This window comes from Mauremys mutica, chromosome 6 (genome assembly GCF_020497125.1).
Source record: "Mauremys mutica isolate MM-2020 ecotype Southern chromosome 6, ASM2049712v1, whole genome shotgun sequence".
Taxonomy (NCBI): Eukaryota; Metazoa; Chordata; order Testudines; family Geoemydidae; genus Mauremys; species Mauremys mutica.
Window position 1 is genome coordinate 27,370,628 of NC_059077.1, and position 20,428 is coordinate 27,391,055.

The 20,428-nt window shown below is 44.4% G+C and overlaps 1 protein-coding gene across 1 annotated transcript in view; it reads left to right on the plus strand.

The window, feature by feature from the left end:
* C7 (complement C7) overlaps window positions 1-17,202 on the plus strand; it is a 41,132-nt gene extending 23,930 nt beyond the window's left edge. Inside the window, exons 15-18 of the mRNA XM_045021653.1 lie at window positions 2,240-2,431; window positions 7,045-7,141; window positions 13,805-13,989; window positions 15,651-17,202. Of these exons, the coding sequence (XP_044877588.1) occupies window positions 2,240-2,431; window positions 7,045-7,141; window positions 13,805-13,989; window positions 15,651-15,838 (662 nt within the window). The 3' untranslated portion in view covers window positions 15,839-17,202. The remainder of the gene's footprint in view (window positions 1-2,239; window positions 2,432-7,044; window positions 7,142-13,804; window positions 13,990-15,650) is intronic.
* Window positions 17,203-20,428: the final 3,226 nt, after the last annotated feature.

Genomic DNA, 20,428 nt, shown 5'->3' on the forward strand with positions numbered 1-20,428 from the left:
TCGTCCATGCAGCTTGCAGGGATTTCACTTTAGTCACTGTACCTTTTAGTTTCTGTTTAACTAACCCCCTCATTTTTGCATAGTTCCCCTTTGTAAAATTAAATGCCACAGTGTTGGGCTGTTGAGGTGTTCTTCCCACCACAGGGACGTTAAATGTTATTATATTATGGTCACTATTTCCAAGCGGTCCTGTTATAGTTACCTCTTGGACCAGCTCCTGCATTCTACTCAGGACTAAATCGAGAGTTGCCTCTCCCCTTGTGGGTTCCCATACCAGCTGCTCCAAGAAGCAGCCATTTAAAGTATCGAGAAATTTTGTCTCTGCATTTCGTCCTGAGGTGACATGTTCCCAGTCAATATGGGGATAATTGAAATCCCCCACTATTATTGGGTTCTTAATTTTGATAGCGTCTCTAATTTCCCTTAGCATTTCATCATCACTATCACTGTCCTGGTCAGGTGGTCGATAATAGATCCCTAATGTTATATTCTTATTAGAGCATGAAATTACTATCCATAGAGATTCTATGGAACATGTGGATTCACTTAAGATTTTTACTTCATTTGATTCTACATTTTCTTTCACATATATTGCCACTCTCCACTCCCTACCCCACATGACCTGTTCTTTCCTTCCGATATATTTTGTACCCCGGAATGATTGTGTCCGATTGATTGTCCTCAGTCCACCAGGTTTCTGTGATGCCTATTATATCAATATCCTCCTTTATCACGAGGCACTCTAGTTCACCCATCTTATTATTTAGACTTCTAGCATTTATATACAAGCACTTTAAAAACTTGTCACTGTTTATTTGTCTGCCCTTTTCTGATGTGTCCAATTCTTCTTTATGTGAATGTTTCTCATTTGATCTGGCCCCTAGATTATCCTCTTCCATCCTCTCCTCCTGATTAAAATCTAGAGAATCTCCATCAATAGACTCTCCTCTAAGAGAAGTCTGTGTTCAATCCATGTGCTCTTCTGCAGCAGTTGGCTTTCCCCCATTTCTTAGTTTAAACTGCTGTGCAACCTTTTTAATGTTAAGTGCCAGCAGTCTGGTTCCACTTTGGTTTAGATGGAGCCCATCTCTCCTGTATAGGCTCCCCCTGTCCCAAAAGTTTCCCCAGTTCCTAATGAATATAAACCCCTCCTCTCTACACCATTGTCTCATCCACACACTGAGACTCTGAAGCTCTGCCTGCCTACCTGGCCCCGCCCAACTTGGAGTGGATGGTGAATTCATTTCTGAGAGACTCACATTTGGTGATCAACCAAGAATTATCATTATTAGCTGATATACTTAAAAAATCTCTCTGTGTATAATAATAATGCCACAACTTACTTGGGGTCCTATGGGCAGCTCCTGGCTATAGCTAAGTTCTCCAGTAGCTGTTTTGACATCATAGTGAATCCAAAACTCAGCCACAAAACTCTGTGGGACCTATAAAGAAATGCTTGTTAGTTTATGTCTTCAACATTCTCTTCTCACTCCCTGCCCTGCTGCCCACCATGATTAGATCCTTTTTATTTTTGATTTGTGGGTCACCTATTAAAATGGTGTATCAGATAGATTGATATCTTTCTAGATGGAAAGCAGCTTGGTCTAGATCCAGATCCCATCTTCCTTCTACCACCCATGCCAGCCTTAATGTCCACTTAATGGCCTCCCATTCCTGTCTTTTTGCCTTCTTCTATGACATGCCTGGCGTTACCCTCCCAATCGCAGGGTCAGGCCACTACCCTTTCCTCATTTCAATCACTGCTAAAGACTCACTTCTTTTGTATTGTCCACAAACATTAGCCCAGGCAGTCAATTGCCCTCGCTACAAAAATAAACTTTAACATCTTCTTCTGGGTCTCTCAGTGTGTCTTAATTGGGCCTTGTCTATACTGGGATGTCAGACACTGGTGAAAATGCATCAGTTCAAGCCCTTAATCGAGGTTTATACCAGTACAGTTTATCCTGAGAGATCCCAGTGCAGACTAGATTCCCAGCCCCCAGGGTTTACATTGTCTTTGTCTCTGGTACAGCCCCAAGCACACAATATGTTGAACAAATAGGTTAATATTCTATAGTAACACAATTGGTGTCTTTCTAGAGGAATAAGAGCTGAGTTTTCATACAGTTTGCTCTAAACATGGGCAATAGACTCAAAGAATTTAAGACAGGACAAGAAATGTGTGACCACTTTCTGAACAAATTACGGTGTCACCATTTCTTTTGCTTTCATTCCATAGAAACAGCTTGTGTCTTACCTGTCCTGGCGGAGGATATGAGAGGAGAGCCGTGGAAACCTTCATATGAGATTGGAGAGAAGGTGACTCTGTCCTGTCCAGATGGCATGCATTTGGAAGGGTCATCTCTCATTCTGTGTGAACCCAGCCTCAAGTGGTCTCCTGATATGAAGGATATCCAGTGCAAAAGAAGAGGTAAGCCACTGCAATAATTGGGTCTGAATGAAATCCTAGTAGTGTTAGAGAGGCAATGCTTCCTAGCGGATAGTGCACTGAACTAAGGTGTAGGCGATCTGGGCTGAATTCCTGGTTCTGTCCCTGGCCACTTGGGTGACTTTGGGCAAGCCATTTCCCTGTCTGTGCCTCAGTTTCCCCATATGTAAAATGGGTTAACTCATTTGTGAGGCACTTTGAGATCTATTGATGAGAAGTGATAGCTAAGAGCTAGATATTATATATTTATTATTCCCTAAGTGTGCCACAGTTACTCATGTCATAAAATGTGCTGCACCCTTGCCCATGCTGATGGAGTTGCTGCTGCTGTGATGTTCACCTCAGGTGTCCTAAAATTATTTCTCTTGACGGCTCCTTTTGCAATGTATCCCATACATGCCAGCTTTCTAATGTGCCAGGGGGTGCTCTCCCTGGCTCCGCCCTGGCCCTGCCCCCACTCCCACTCTGCCTCTTCCTGCCCCATTCTGACCCCTCCCCCAAGCGCACCCCACCCTCAGTCTCCCCCCCTCCCAGCACCACCTGCACACCACGGAACAGCTGATCCGCAGTAGGCGGGAGGTGTTGGGAGGGGGTCTGCTGGTGGGTGCTCAGCACCCAACTTTTTTTTTCTGTGAATGCTCCAGCCTTGAAGCACTCAAGGAGTCGGTGCCTATGATGTAGCCCCTTCATATATCATTCCCCTGCAGGCTTTTGTAGCTGCCAACATTTTAACAAGGAGTTCCCTCCGATATTTCCCATCTCAGCTGGTTATGTGGGTGACATCCCCCTCCCACTGTATCCATCTTTCCACCTGACCCCTCTCAGCCCACCATGGTAACTGCACCACAAAGCAGTTCTTCTGTGTGTCCCCCCTACCTGGCAGCTGTTCCTCACAACAGGGCACACTATGGTCTGAGGTTGTGGGGTGGATGGTCAGGTGGGCAGCAGGACTCCTCCAATGGTGAGGCTGGGTGGTCCATTAGGAAAAGGGTCCCATTTGGTTCTTGAGGCAGGCAGGCCTCTCCTGACTGCTGGCAGTCTCCCCCTAGCTGGTGGTGAATTGGGGTTGGGGACAGGAGTTGAGTTAGGGGAGTGGGGCTCCAGGCTTCCTCTCAGTAGTGGCTCCTCAAGCTCCAGGCTGAGGCTGGGCATACAGGCACTGGCAGGATGGAGGCAGAATACAGCAGCTGCAGGACTCCCACTCAGCACAGCAGCACCTTAGCCTCTGTTCATCTACCCCTCCCGGTGAAGCAGCCAGTTGAGGGCAGGTACTGCACAGGGCTTTCCCCACGTACTCTTAGGAGTGCTGGTAGGTTATGTAGAAGGGCAGTTGCCTGGGAGCAGCTGCCATGGCCCGAGCGAGTAGCAAGCCACTCCAGTCAAGCCTTTAGGGAAACGACACTGGCTTTAGCATTTTGGGGCAAGGTTGATAAACAATTGTTTGCACTCACTGTTCTGAGGGGGTTGCTACCCTTTCTGGGTAGGATTGCACCACTTCTGGGGAAAGGGATGGGAGGACATTCCAGAACAGAGCCTCTTCCCTTGGGGTCTGGTTAATAGTCTCATGAACACATGAAATATATCCTAAGATCCATACAGGAAACCTCTCTCATCCATGCCACCTCAGGACTGATTCCATCTATCTGTTCCCAGTTCTATATGCTGTCTCTTAGCTCTCCACTGTCTTTTCTCACTAGGGTCTAGGTGACTTTTTCCTCTGAGAACTGGTGCTCACAAATTCTTCCCCTAGGTTACAGGAAATCCCTTCCCAGACATTAGCTTGGAGAGGGCTAATGGCCACTGCTGTTCCCCTGCAGCTTGTCTAGTGGTAAGATTCCCAAACACTTCCAGGTCCCTCTTTACAGTGAAAACCAAGACCTATTATATCCTGCTTCCCCTCCCTAGCAGGCTTTGCTGTTGCCTACAGTTATGTGATCTGGGAGGAAACCAGGCACAGGTGAGAGCTGGACTTGGCTCCTCTTAAAGGCTCAACCACCCAGTCACACCCACTACCCCAAACCAGTTCCTATTCTCCACTAGCACACTCCACTCCATGAACTGGGCCAACCTAAGGATTTGGGAAGGGATAGCAAAATCACTTCCTGGAGTACACCCCAAAGATAACTACCTCCTATTGCTGAAATGTAGCCCAGCTGGTTTTCCTTTCAACCCTAGCAATTGGTTTTCATCAGTTTACATTGCTTTATGTTTTCAAGCCCTATGCAAGGACAATGGCTGGGAACTCTTACAGAAAATGAAAACTGTGATTCTCCTTTATGGTTTTCAAAGGCCAATTATGTTAACAAGGGGCTCACAGGGTCCCCTCCAGCTCATTAGTAAGCTACTGCTTTAAATCACAATCTAGCCTTATACATTCAGAAGAGTGTGACAAGCCTGGAATTACAGTTGCACTGGTGGGAAAAGCATGGAGGATCAATCCAATAATATAACATTTTTAACAAAAGAAGGTACATAAAGACAAGAATTAGAAAAAGCTGATGTACTAGATCAAACACTTAAATCAAAAAAGGAAGAATGGGAATCACTGTAATTTTGCATGACATAACACATACCTGGGTTTTCTGAGACAGGGTGGGATAAGAACAGTCAGTAGATAACTAAGTTTCCTAGCTATAAACTATACAGTAAAGACAGGACCGGTTGACCTGCTGATCCCAGGAATTTTTTTGGGGGGGGGCGGGGGTGTATAAAGGTAATAATTGGAGATATACCAATCTCCTAGAACTGGAAGGGACCTTGAAAGGTCATTGAGTCCAGCCCCCTGTCTTTACTAGCAGGATCAATTTTGCCCCAGATCCCTAAGTGGCCCCCTCAAGGATTGAACTCACAACCCTGGGTTTAGCAGGCCAATGCTCAAACCACTGAGCTATCCCTCAGTATAATTTTCTCATCTACATTCAGTCAGGACTAGGCTTAGTGTTTATATTAAAATTCTACAACAGTTCCCTCTCTGTCTCTCTCTCTCCTTCTTGTTATTTCCCCCTCCCCCCCATCTTTGACAGTTTGTCTATTCTTATCTATTTTGCTAAAGTAAGTCTAAAATTGTAAGAAAGATTTCCTTTAAAAAATGCAGTTCTGGTCAGTGTTATTACAAGATCCAATACACAAACTAGGTTAAACCTCTTACAGAAAACAGTTTTGTAGGGATTTAGTGAAGTCTGACTGTTGCTAGCTAAAGAAATCTCAGGAGGGATGTTAGTTCAGTAAGGGCCTTTTTCACTTTTAAGCGTTGAATATAATGCAACAGGCCAAAGCGGAATACAGAGGTATATTATACAGCAGGCCAAAGCACAGAGCACAGTCCAAACACAATCCATAGACAGAGATGCTGGAACATTTTGTATAGTGGGGGTGCTGAGAACCATTGAATCAAACTGTAAGGCCTATATATGATGGAAACCACTTCAATCCGGGGGTACAGCAACACCTTCAGCACCCCTGTTCCAGCACCTATGTCCATAGAATTCTACAAGATCCGCTCTTGCCTTTATTTTTAGTGTTTTTGCATATAGGATCACATACTGGTATTCGTAGTTTCCTTTGGCTGCAACCTCCACATCAGAATATTTCTAACTAGAGCAGGGGTCGGCAACCTTTCAGAAGCGGTGTGCCAAGTCTTCATTTATTCACTCTAATTTAAGGTTTTGCGTGCCAGTAATACATTTTAACGTTTTTAGAAGGTCTCTTTCTGTAAGTCTATAATATATAACTAAACTATTGTTGCATGTAAAGTAAACATGGTTTTTAAAATGTTTAAGAAGCTTCATTTAACATTAAATTAAAATGCAGAGCCCCCCGGACCGGTGACCAGGACCCAGGCAGGGTGAGTGCCACTGAAAATCAGCTTGCGTGCTGCCTTCAGCACACGTTCCATAGGTTGCCTACCCCTGAACTAGAGATTTGAAGTCTCAACTTCCACCATTCACATCAGATGAGCTTTTACTCTGAAACCTAGTGTAGATGAAACCCAGCAAAGTAGATGTCAACATTGCTAACTATTATTCGGTGCTGATCAGTACAGCAGAAATAGACAGTTACTGTAAAATGGGAAGTGGAATTTTAGATTGCAGACAGCACTTGCATATTCTTATTCTTTGTTATCTGTATTATCACCATGAGCCCATTGTGCTAGGTGCTGTACAAACAAAGGACAAAAAGACAGTCCCTACCCAGAAGAGCAGGCACTAAGTATAAGACAAAAGACCAATAAAGACAGACTGCTGGGGGAGGAAAAGGAAACAATGAGACGATATTGATCGGCATGATGGGCTGTGGTCTCAGTATCCCACAATCATATATAGTACCCCCATCCGTCCCCCCGTCTGACTCTGGGCCCAGAGCTAAAGCAGCATTCAGCAGTTGCACTAGCTACAGAGTTTATTACATTTTTAAAAATTCTATTGATTCCATCTACACAGTAGATAATTTTTATTACAAGCAGGCTGTAATTTTATGGCATAGTATAATAATCCAGTACCTTTTTAATGCAACCAGGGGGATAATTCCACTGTCGCCATTTAATAGCCTTCATTTTTCTGATCTGTAATGGTTTTGTCTGTGTTCTTTCACTTTAGTACCCAGCGTGAAACCAGAACTGACAGAACCTAAATGTCAGCCATGGGAGAAAGTGCAACAGTCAAAATGTGTATGTAAAATGCCCTATGAGTGTGGGTAAGTTCAGCCTGACATTGACAATAACTTTCTCACTTTATTCAAGACAAATTAAATTTCTCAGGCTTTCAGTCCGTGACAGATTAGACAGCTTTACTCATACCAGGGAAAGTCATTGTGCTGTGTTTACATTACCGCTCCATCAATCTCCTGTTCTTCACTTACCTGTCAGTGGGAATTAGCAGTGATAGAACTTAGGTAAATGGCTGAAGATAAAAGGATCATTTCAGCTCCACTTGATCTGCGAAATGAGGGATGCGGGGAAGATAAAATGCTATTCTGGATATTTAGAAGATCAAGGAGGAGTAAGAGACTCATCCCCCTGGGATATAAATTCTCCAAGTAATAAGCATGTGCAATAAAACAAGTGTTTTTCCTGAGAGACTGGAGAGCTAGAAGAGATGCAATAATAATCTGATCTCCCATTTACACAGCAATTTGCAGAGGCCAGTCTGTGGCACCAGCAGAGTGCTCAAGGTCACCTTTTTGCACCTCATAATGTGAAGTCTGGCTTGAGTTTATTATTGATAATTTATTTGGTGCTTTGAGTCTCCGGGACACTTTACTAATGGGACAAATGGTGCTATGGTTTGGGTTTGCCTTTATTGTGCTTGAAATCAAATGGCTCAACCACTGATTTATTTATTTATTTATTTAATTTGAGGAAACAGAAAAATGTCTGGGACCCACCAGCAGGGCCAGCTCCAGACCCCAGCGCGCCAAGCGTGCGCTTGGGGCGGCGTCCCGCGGGAGGGCGGCAGGCGGCTCCGGTGGACCTCCCGCAGGCATGCCTGTGGACGGTCCGCTGGTCCCGCAGCTCTGGTGGACCTCCCGCAGACGTGCCTGCGGAGGGTCCGCTGGTCCCGCGGCTTCGGTGGAGCATCCGCAGGCACGCCTGCTGGAGGTCCACCGGAGCCGCAGGACCGGCGACCGCCAGAGCGCCCCCTAAGGTGTGCCGCCGTGCTTGGGACGGCGGAAATCCTAGAGCCGCCCCTGCCCACCAGGCAGTAAAAGTTGAATTTTCAAAATTGCTCTGCACCCACAGTCGGAGTGAGACTTTCATAATAGCTGAGCACTTTGGGTGTGAGCTCTTGGAATCTGGCCATGTCCGTCACAGTGGGAGCTACTGGCAGCTGAGCACTTGTTTAGATGCCTAAATGGGAGCTGAACTCTTGAGAATCTGGCCCCAGGGTGTATGCTCTTTACTGGTGAGCAATTACTAATTACATGAATAATCCTAATGACTTTGGCGAAGTGGCTCAGGGAAAAAGGGTCTATTCAATGTGATCAAGGAGGGGATTTTCAGTCCCCTAAGTGACAAAGGCATTGGGACTTGTCAATGGAAGTCATGCTCCTAAGTCACTCAGACATTTTTGAAAATGCCACCTAGCCAACGCAAGCTCTAACTAGCACATTTTGAATGTCTGAAAATGAATTAAAGTTAATGGGCCTCACGCAGTTTTAGTAGGTCTGATTCACCACTGTGCTGTGAGGAAGGATGGTCCTGTGGTTAGGGCAGCAGCCTGGGACATGGCTTTAAAGCCAAACTTCCGGTGTGACCCTCAGCAAGTCACTTAGGGATGGATTTTTAAAGGTATTTAGGCACCTAAAGATATAGATAGGCACCTTGCTTTTGAGAATCCCATTAGGCACCTAACTGTATCTTGAGATGCCTAAATACCTTTAAAAATCTGACCCTTTGTCTCTGTGCCTCATTCCCAATCTGTAAAATGAGGCTAATAGCCTTGCTCTACCTCCCAGGGGAGTGCTGAGGATAAATACATTCCAGACTAGGAGGTACTCAGATACTATGGTGGTTTGGGACTTTTCCATAGACAATGTGTAACACTCTGTTAAATTGTGCCCAGTGTAACCAATGGCGTCTGAGAAGTCAGTAGTGTTGCAGCCATTTATGCAAAGGTCTGGATTTGGCTCATGGTTTCTAATTCTTTTTAGCCTTTGACAAATTTTGTTCAAAGTGGCAGAAAAGTAAGTAAACAATTATTTTGCAATCAGTTCACTATTTCTCAAAAAAACCAAAACAAAACACCCCAACATTTTAGCTGAGAGAACAAATCAATTATTAAAGATGACTCGATGGAATAGGCACCTAGTCACTTGTAATGCAGTTTACTGCCATGTAGGGATTAAGGATGTAACTTGAGTTTGTTTTCTTACTTTGAGTCTGGCAGTATCTTAGTTTGTTGTGGAGACAACTCAGCCTCCGCTCAGCCCAGTTGAGGAAATGTGGGAGCAATGATAGATTACATAGGAATTGCTCCAGTGGGTAAGATCCCATGGTCCATCTAGTCTACTTCCCTGTCTCTGACAGTGGTCAGCACCAGATGCAGGAAAGTGAAAAACCCCACAGTAGGCAGATGTGAGATAATCTGCTCCACATGAGAGTTTTATCCTAATCCTCAATAGCTAGACATTGGTTTCAACCCTGAAGCAGAAGGGTTAATATTCGTCCAAAACTATAGTCTCGTTATCCATACAAATGTCTAACCCCTCCTTTGTCATCACATGGCACTGAATTCCACAGTCTAATTAAAACTGTAAAAAGAGATCTCTGAGCCATTAGCGATTACCTTGGAGAAATTGTAGAGGATGGGAGAGATCCCAGAAGACTGGAAAAGAGAAATACAGCAGAATACTGGGCAACAGCAGCTGAGCCACCACTCGAGTCACTGTGAAGCTAATTAATTATTCTAGAGTAGGCCTCAGTGGTGTAGCTAGGAGTGGAAATTTGGGTGAGCCCTGACCTTCCAGTGAGCGGGCAATGACAGACTGCACAAGCTCAGCTTCTCCCCCGATGCCACGCCCTCTTCCTAGCCTTGGTGCCCCCAGACACAGGGCTTCACCTGCCGAGCTGGGCATGTGCATGGGCCCACGACCCCACCCCCATGCTTCAGCGTGGAGAGCTGCTGGGGTAAAAGAGGTTCCCCACTTCAGGCTGAAATTCTTCACATTCCTTAGGGCAGAGGAGAGATAATAGAAACTGGTCCCCTCCTTCAGTTGAGCAGAGTCTGAAGGCTACTCCTCCATCTCCCCCGCAGGGTACCCAGCAAGGGAAACTGGTTCCCTGAGCCTGACCATCTTGGGAAGAGAGAAAGTTTATCCAGAGTGGGGAGGGAAAACTGGGGCAGGGGAGGGGCTGGACAGGGAGGGCAGAGGCCAAGGGCCAGAGTTGGGGGGAAGGGGCAGGACACAGGGAGGTACAGGGGGGCACAGAACATGAGTCAGGTGGCAGAACTTAGAGGCATAGCAGACCCTGGAGCTGGGGGCGCAGGAGGGATCGGAGTGTGGGAGGGGGCAGGAGGAATCTGGGGGCCCACCTTCCCCCACCTCCTCCAGCCAGCCCTTACCACTCAGCAGGCATCAGAGGACAAGGCTGCCCAGGGTGCACAGGCTGAGGGGCGCACCCGTGGGATGGAGGGGGGGCCTCATCAGGGCTCAAGCTCCGCCTGCCCCTGCCAACCCCAGCTCGGTGTCTGTCTGCCTGCCCGACCATGTCCCTCTGTCCTGCCGGTGCTGCTGTGTGTCCATGCTTCGTGCACTGCATGCTGCTGCTCCGGTCTCCAGCGCCCTGCCCACCGCCCAGCCCAGTCATACATCTTGGCGTCTGGCCTGGCTTCACTCTGCTCCAGCCCCAGTGCTAGCCTCACGCAGATCTGCCTCCACGAGGCACACTCCCCGTCTGGGATAACTCACCCCCTCTCAGCCGTGGATTCAGGGGCTCCGGCCCTGCCTGTGCTCCGTCCTGGATTTCAGATGCCCGAGTGATGCTCTGGGTCGCTGTGGCAGATTTGGGTGAGCCTGGATGCTAAGTAGCTATGCTCCTCCTGGTAGACCTCATTAAGAAGAGCTCTGCCTAACTGATGGGCTGAGGAGAATTAAGAGGGTAATTAGGCCATTAGGCAGATGATACAAAAGACACAGGAAGGAAGTGAGAAGAGATATCCTGTATCTCTAGGACTGTAGGTTTAAGGCTATCTAGACTGCATCCGGAGTTTTATGAGCACAAAGTCTCTGAGTCATTTGTGGGCTTGAACAGAGGCAGGACGGAACTGGCTCTCCCATAGGAAAATACAGTACTTATCTATAAAAAGAGGAATAAGGACAACCCAGGGAATTATAGACCAATCAGTTAAACGTTGATATCTGGAAAGATAAGATAGCAAATAATCAAACAATTTGTAAATACCTAGAAGATAATAAAGTGATTGGTAAAAAAATCAACATAGCTTTGTCAAGAACAAATCATAGCAGACTAATGTAATTTCCTTCTTTGACAGGTTAACAAGCCTCGTGGATAGGGGGGAAGTGGTAGATGTGAAATACCTTGACTTTAGTAAGGCTTTTGATAGAATTTCACATGACCGTCTCATGAGAAAACTAGGGAAATATAGCCTAGACAAACCTACTATAAAGGTGGGTATACAGCTGGCTGGAAAATTGTACTCAGAGCAGTTATCAATGGTTCACAGTCAAGCTGGAAGGGCGTATCAAGGGCGGTCCCACAGGGATCTGTCCTGGGTCCAGTTCTATTCAATATCTTAATAAATGGTTTGGATAATGGCATAGAGAGTACACTTATAAACTTTGGGGATGATACCGAGGTTGGAGGGATTGCAAGTGCTTTGGAGGATAGAATGATAATTCAAAATGACCTTGACAAACTGAAGAAATGATCTGAACTAAGTCGGATGAAATTCAATAAAGACAAATGCAAAGTACTACAGGTAAGAAGGAGTTATCAGTAGCATAAATACAAAATGGGGACTGCCTAGGAAAGATTACTGCAGAAAAGGAGCTGAGGGTTATAGTGGATCACAAACTCAGTATGAGTCAGCAATGTAATACTGCTGCAAAAAAAGTGAACACCATTCTGGGATTAGCAGGAGTGTCGTAAGCAAGACACGAGAAGTAATTCTTCCATTCTAGTCAGCACTGATACAGCTTTAACTGGAGTATTGTGTCCAGTTCTGGACACCACTCTTCAAGAAAGATGTGGACTGATTGGAGAAAGACCAGAGGAGATCAGCAAAAATGATTAAAGGTTTAGAAAACATTACCTACAAGGAAAGACTGAAAAAATTGGGTTTGTTTGATTTGGAGAAGAGAATTGTGAGTGTGGGATGTGATAACAGTTTTCAAGTACATAAAAGTTTGTTATAAAGAGAAGGAAGATAAATTGCTCTTCTTATCCACTGAGGTAGGACTAGAAGTAATGGGCTTAAATTGCACCAGGGGATATTCAGGTTAGACATTAGGAAAAACTTCCTAACTGCTAGGGTAGCCCTGGAACAAATTACATAGGTAGGTTTTAGGATCTCTGTCATTGCAGGTTTTTAAGAACAGGTTAGACAAACACTTGTCAGGGATAGTTGAAATAATACTTATTCCTGCCTCAGTGCAGGGGACTGGACTAGATGACCTATTGAGGTCCCTTCCAGTTCTATATTTCTATGATTCTATTTCCTTTTATAAGTTTTTATTTTCTCACCTTTGTTTCATGTAATGTTCCTTGTTCTTCTGTTAGAGGACAGGAAGAACAGAAGTTCCCAATCTGCTTTCCCTAGACCATTCTTTATTCTGTAGACTTTTAACATGTCACCTGTTATTCATCTCCTTTCTACAGTGAACAATCCCAGTCTTTTCAATCACTCTTCCTATGAGAGTTTCTTCTTTATCTCTAATCATACTTGTCACTCTTCTCTGAACCCCCTCCAAACTCTGCAAACTCCTTTTCGAAATGGGGTGACCAGCACTGCGCATTGTGTTCTAGTTGAAGGTGTACCTAGTTGTTCTAGTTGAAGGTGATTTATATAACGGCAATATATTATTCTCCAATTATCTTTCATCACATTCCTTACGTATCTTAATATTCTGTCTCCAGATATCAAGGAGGCTCTAAATTATGCCTGGCTGCAGCAGTTCCCAAAGAGCTATTTTGCAGCAAGGGAATTGCTGGAGTGCAGCATGTTCCAGCCACATCCCTTCCCCTGGTATATCCCTGCCCTGGGGGAATCCCTCACCAGCTGGTTCAATCAGCTTTTCGCTTGCTTTGGATTGCTGAAGCATTACAAAGCAGGCAGATCAGTGAGTTGGGAGCTTCCTCTTAGTCTTTTCTTTTCAGCTAAATTAAACAGCCTCATATACCCATTTTTGTAAGTATTGTAAAAATCAGGTGTTGAAATTTGTTATTTTCAGACAAATAAAGCAATACAGTCAGTCTACTATGCATTTTTAAAATAGCAAATGGTAGAAGCAACTGAGTTTAGCTGTCAAGAGGGTGTGGATTACAGTGATGTCTAAAACTGATATTTAGGCACTTAAATCTGGAGTTTAGGTGCCTAAATACGTTGGTGGATCTGGGCCTAAAGGCTAAAGCATGCTCCCATTGAAATCATTGGCAAAATTCACAGAGACTTCAAAGGGCGGATAAAGGTCTTAAGTTAGGCACAGCATACGTGTGATGGAGAGAGGGAGAGCCTAATTCTGATCTCACTTACCTGCATGTAAGCCATGAGTAACTTAACCAAAGTCATTGGGGATGCACCAATGTACATGAGATCAGGATAGGACACTTTTCCCCCCTTTTAAGAGGTACCAAGATAAAGCAGAAGTAAATGATGCAATTTCTGCTTTTCTTTTCAGACCGTCCCTGGATGTCTGTGCCATAGATGAGAGAAGCAAGAGAAACACAGCCTTAACTGTGTGTAAGATGTACGCTCTTGAGTGTATGGGCAGAAAATACTCTTTGACCAGTGAGGAAAACTGCAAAATGCCTGCTGCTGCAGCAAAACCTTGTGGCTCATGTCATTTGTGGGAGACATGTGATGGTAAGAGAGTCCTCACATTTAACATGGATGAATTAGGAGAAACTGCCTGTGAATAAAAGAAAACCTTTATCCGCTTGCACATTAGCCATGACTCTGCTCCTGGCTTGATGTGCCTCCATTTACCCATCCGTAAAATAGATATAATTCCTACCTACCTTCCAGAGGTGTTCGGAACATAGGAATTGCCCTCCTGAATCAGAGCTGAGGCCCATCTAGTCCCATGCCCTGTCTCTGACAGTGACCAGATGTTTCTATGCTGGAAAAAAGCCTGTAGGAAATAATTGTGGAATAATAGGGAAAGTTTCTTGCTAACTCCCATTAGTTAGAGGTTGGAGCATGACGTTTGATATCCCTTCTAGAACCTTTGGGGTGAAATCTTGACTGCACTGAAGTACATGGCAAAACTCCCATTGACTTCAATGGGGCCATTATTTCACCCCTTGTGTTTGTTATTCAATCCTTGCTCATCTTAACTCTGGATGTTGTCACTATCCATGGCAATGTCCAATCCTTTTCTGAAGCCCGCTGAGCGCTTGCCCTCAATGTTATCTTGTGGCAATGAATTCAGTGGCTAATTACACATTGTGTGGAAAAAGTATTTCCTTTGCTGCCTTTCAGTTTCATTGAACATTCTCTTTTTCCTTCATTATGAGAAAAGGTGAAGCGAAGTGCCTGGTTTATGCTTTCGTACATACCCATATATGATACTCTCTTTTCTAAAGTAAACAATCCCAATCTTTTCAATTTATCATCAAATAGAAGTTCTTCCAGGCCCCTAATTATTCTGATCACTGGTCTTTTAATCTCCTCTGTTTCTGTTACATCTCTTTTGACCTAGAGTGACCAGAATTAGTGTTTGTAAAGTGTGTTGAGGTCCCCACATACAGATTAGTTGTTATATTTCTTACAATAAAACTCTATCAAACCCATATTTTTATGTCTTGTCTAGTGGGTTCATGCAGTGATCCTTAGCAAACATTGTATTGAAAATAGCAAACAGCAATAAAAATGGGTAAAGAGGAAGAAATTAGGCAAAGATTAAACAAATAATCAAAATAATTAAGCCTTAAACAAGGACAACTGCGGACTAAGGTTAAAACTAAAAACACAAATGGAAGAGAAATCTCATACCCCTTATTCTTTGTATGTTGTTATTTAGGCCCTGATCCTGTGAACGCTTATGCACGTGCATACATTTACTTATGTGAGCAGATCCATTGACATCAGTGAGATTACTTATTAGTAAAATTATACACATTGTAGAGTCTGCAGGATCAGGGCCTTAACTTGTTACTCTCTGGAGCAGGGACCTGTCATCTTATACGTCCACCAGATAAATAATAAATCATGCTAGTATTGTTTTCAAGCAGTAATTTCAAATGGGTAAGAGAGAGCTGTGCTCTCAGCCATCCTCAGCAAGCACTGCTCAGACTAGCAGCAGCCCCAATACACACTTACGACTCCTGTTACAATAGAACTGCTGTTTGAATGTGCTTGTAGTTTTTCCCACTGAACCTGAATATTGATTAACATCTGACCAGGAGCAGGAGCTCCTACAAATTGCTCAGTTACTGGGACAATTTCTGGTAGTAGGGCAGTTATGGGTCTGTTTTGCTTTCAGTGGTTGAGATACTAATATTGGGGTATGTGTGTTTTTTAAGCTCAAACCAACACATGTGTGTGCCGAGAAGCTGGGCAATGCGACGAGGGAGGAATAAGCATTTGCGTTGACGTGAATGGGAAAGTCGCCAGTAGGACAATGACTGAATGCGAGGCTGGTCTGCTCAAGTGCCGGGGGGAGAATGTCACCCCTGTCAGCATGAGACCCTGTGATGGACCGACTAAATAAGATATTTTATGGTTCATTTTGCTTCTTGTCATGGGATATGTCAAAATGTCAATAGTTGGGCAGGTCATGCTTAAAAGTGCCTTTGAGTTTGTTTTTTCCTTTCTGTGTACATAAAACCTTAGTCTACCCAATGTAGGGCCTGACATGACACCCACTGAAATCCATGGGGGCCTTTTCATTAGCCTCAGTGGGCTTTGAATCAGGGCCCTTAGCCCTTACTCATCTTGAACAGTCCCATTGAAGCTAAAATAAGGGCTATAGGTCTAGGCTTGTGGCTTGGAATTGGCAAGTCTGCTTTACATTTCCCTCTGGGTTAAAATGTTCCAAAATTGGCCTTGATCCTGCATCTTATTTCCTGCAGGCGCATGGAACAATTTGTAGACTCAGTCTAAATCTGCAAATACCAAGGTGCTATTTATAAAGAGTGATTGATTTAAGTGTCTAAAACATGTAAATTGATTTGGAAAAAACAAACAAACAACTCACCCCACAAATGCACACATACACTGATTGGACTGGATAGCTTCCCTGTGCAGAAACCAGGGAAAAGAATGGCCCATTAATGCAATAAGAGATATGATTATTCCCTTTTCATGAAGTAACTGTATTACCACTTTGCCTTATTCAATTAAGCACACTGCATGCACAGCAGTGTACCTGTCACTGAGCCTGAAGCATTTATAAGTCAAAGCAATATGCACCAATAATGAAGACAGCTTAAAATAATGAAAATAATTAATATACTGGAGCTTCTTGTACACAATTTCGCTTAATACAAATATAACCATATATTTCACATTATCCTAACTTTCACTGAGAGCTAAACTTTCCAACATAGGCAGCTAAGTTGAACTTGCCAAAATGCATTTGTATATTTGCAAAATAGGAATTTACATATGGAAAAGTATCTAGCAAAATCTGTTTTCAAAGGAAAATTTTCTCAAGGTGGGTTGCTTTGGGGAGGCGTCTTCTAATAGAAATGGAGAAAAACTTCACTCAGTCTCCTTGGAGATACTTTGGGGCAATTTCTTAAGGAAGAAAGCTGTCCAATAAAGGGGGTGTCTTGTGCACCGCAGCTTGTGAACCTAAACTCTGCAAACAGGCAACATGCACCTACCTGTTTTATGGATGCAATGGCATGTTTGCAGGTACACACACATGTTGCAAGTACAATTTAGGTGCCTGTGTTTGAAATCCCCCCTCCCCTTTTTTTTCCTTTGTAGTTACTCTTAGATTGAAACAAGAACATGGGCTGGGGGCTGAGTAGCAGGATGGATGATAAATTGAGTTGGATAAAATTGTGAAACTTGTACGTTTTTAAAGCAATGGATTTATATTTATCATTAAATGCCTATCAAACATAATGGGTCCCATCGTTTCTCCTTATAATGACTATTGACTTACTTGCATGTGTGGTTTACCTGCGTAAACCCTACCTCAGCTTGAAAAGCTGCATTCTGTGGGAGTACTGGAAATGAGAAGTCTGAAGTCCTCCTCTGGCACTTATTTGCATACTAGGCCTCTCAATACTTTGCCAGCTCACATATTTTCACAGAAGTGCCCTAGTTTCAGAAGCAAACAAAACTCTGGACATGCTTATTTGTGCAGTGAGGTTTCTTTCCCCTGGAACGATTCTCCTACATTTACCATTTGACCCTTGGCCATCCTGGTTCACCACTAAAGCTGCTCTTATACAAGAACTTATTTTGTTGGCTAGCAAAGTGTTGGCAAGTTTCCACATCCCAATCATAAAGGGCCAGATTCAGCAGCCCTCACTCAGGCTGAGTATTGCTTACTCACATGAGCCATCTCTTTAAATTAGTAATCTGACCTGTTTGAGTTTGAACCACATTTAACAACCATGTTCTAGCCTTTAACTGGATGAAATTCTATGGCCTGTGTTATGCAGGAGATCAGTCTCATGGGCCCTTCTGGCTGTAAAATCTATGAATCTGATGCTCCAACCTGTGCTGGCCAGTGTGGAACAATAAGGACCTGACTAACTTGTAAATGTCCTGTGTCAGATCCCAGTGTTATGACACTTTTTTTCTTTCCACACAGGCTCTAAAGCACGACTGTGTCATAATAAGGTATCATAGCATGGTACGGTTTGTAGTGTAAACAAGCCCAAAGAGAATCCCTGGAACAATGAAAAGGCATGTCTACACAGAACATTTTACTAAGCCAAGAGCAGGGCTTAAATTCAGCTGGAGCTGTCTGGAGCAGAGCTCTGGTAAATATTTTCGAACATTGTCTCCAGCCTGATGCTGTTATGGTTCTGAACCAGGGGGGTCTGCAGCCCACTGGGGCGCCACGAGTTGGTTTCAGAGGGTCAGTGGGACCAATCATTGGTCCAAATAAAACCAGCTGCAGACTATGGAAAATTTGCATCCAGATCTAGGCCTTCCTCCTGATGCCATTGAAAAAATTAATAATCTCTCATGGACTGGAGTGGTACAGGAGCAGCTCTCTGGACTTTGCAACTAAGGCTCCTCTCTAACTAAAACCAAACCAGCTCGAGCACTGCTCCTCCTGAATACATTAGGTCCAAGCTTCAAAGCAGATTTTATTTTGTCTGAAAGTTTAATTTGGTTGCAGAATGTCTCAGCTGTTCTGTTTAGTAAAGGGCTTTGGGATGCTCTGTCTGACTAAGGTAGGATATGAATCTAAATTTTTGGGTTATGGTTTTCCTGTTATCCATAATAAAAGACATTAATCAATCAGACCGATTGCTTTGCCAATTTTCCTAGTTAGAAATCTTGTTTACCAAGTTTTGCCATCGGGGGAGCTTTCCACGGGAGGACTGGTAAAAATGATAAATCCCTAAATTTGCCTTTCCCTTGAAGAGGGAAGAAAGTGCCATCAGTGCAGAACTAATGCGATGGAAAGCGTCACTGGATTTCTCCAGACCAAACATTCTTTGGGGAATAACAGCTCCAAGCTTTACTGCATAACTAGATGGTCAGTCTGTCACACAAGGGCAAACAAACAGCACAAGGCTGGCACAGGAGTTCTGGTATTAAGGGAAATATGGATACTAGAAAGATTCCACTGCCCTGTAATGATAATTTATGTACACAGATAATTTTCCACTGATATAATTTTATTTTTGAGGCCAGCAGATAATAACGGCTAATATGTTGCACCTCTGTATTGTCTTTTTATCCAAGATCTCAAACCAATGTACAAACACTGGTCAATTAAACCTCAGTGCCTGAATGGAAACCCTAGAGCTGAACACTTCTCAAACTTGATGTGTGTATTTGGAATTAAAATTTAGATCTGGATCCAAGTTTTGCAGCTGGCCCGTATTTCTAGCAGGAGCCAACCTAAGCCTTCAGATTAGAAAAACCACAAACTCAATAGTGTTCAAAATTTGGCATCTTGAACCACTTTCCAGTCACAATGTCCCTATGTCACTTTACCTGCTGGCACCACTGAAATGGAGCAGAATCTGTGATGGAACAAGAAAGCTGTTTAACAGCTCACAGCTATGTGAATTTCATATTCAACAGACATTGCAGGGAGGGATTTGGGGTTTGCAGAATGTAGTTACCTGTATTAGAATTAGGCTACCTCCACCAGCATTGTGCCCCTATCATCATACTGTGGCAATGATTCAGTGCCAAATCAGAAAGAAGAGTGCATTTATTGAATTACCACACCACAGCGTGTCATAGTGTTAACCCATCCTTCCTTGTCTGTTACCATGTGTTTGCACTTAGCTCAAGGGGACTGCAATCTGGATGGGACATCTAGGTGCTATTGTAATCCACTTATTAAAGAGTAATAATTTCCTGGTGGTCTCCAATCCAAGTACTGATGTACGTAAGAACAGACATAGTGGGTCAGACCAATGATCCAGTGAGCTCCATGTCCTGTCTTCCTACAGTGGCCAATGCCAGATGCTTCAGAGGGAATGAGTCTTCTCCCAGATTCTGGCAAACGGAGGCTAGCAACATTCAGAGTATGTGGTACAGCCCTGACCATCTAGGCTAATGGCATTGATGGACCTATCCTCCATGATGTGGTCTATTGTGGCTTGGCTTATTATATCTAGGGAGCCACCACACAAACTGTTGTGTCTATAGATTGTAAACGTGGAGGCGGGTGTGGCCCTCCCTCGCTGTCTATCTCTGAGGGAGGCCACACCTCTTGGCTGTCACTCCCCGGAATACCAGTTTTAGACAAGGGGCAAGTTAGCAGTCTTGGGCTCAGTGCCTCCAGCAGGGTCAAGCAGTGAGTGGTTCAGGGGCCCAAGCCCTCAGACAGGGCAGGGCACCAACAGTCGTAAGCCCAACCCTCAGGCAGGGTAGAGCCTGGTATAGTCTGGGACCCCAGGCCCTCAGACAGAGTAGGGTACCAAGCACAGTCTGGGGCCCGAACACTCTGGCAGGGCAGAGCTAGTGAATAATCCGGGGATCCAGCCCGCACACAGGGCAGGATACCAACTGTGTAGGGCTCCAGCCTCAGGCAGGGCAGAGCAGTGAATTATCCAGCCCCCGACCCTCAAGCAGGGTGGGGTACCAGCAGGCTAGGGCTCCAGCTCTCAGGCAGAGGCGAGCACCCAACACAGTCTAGTGAGCCCAG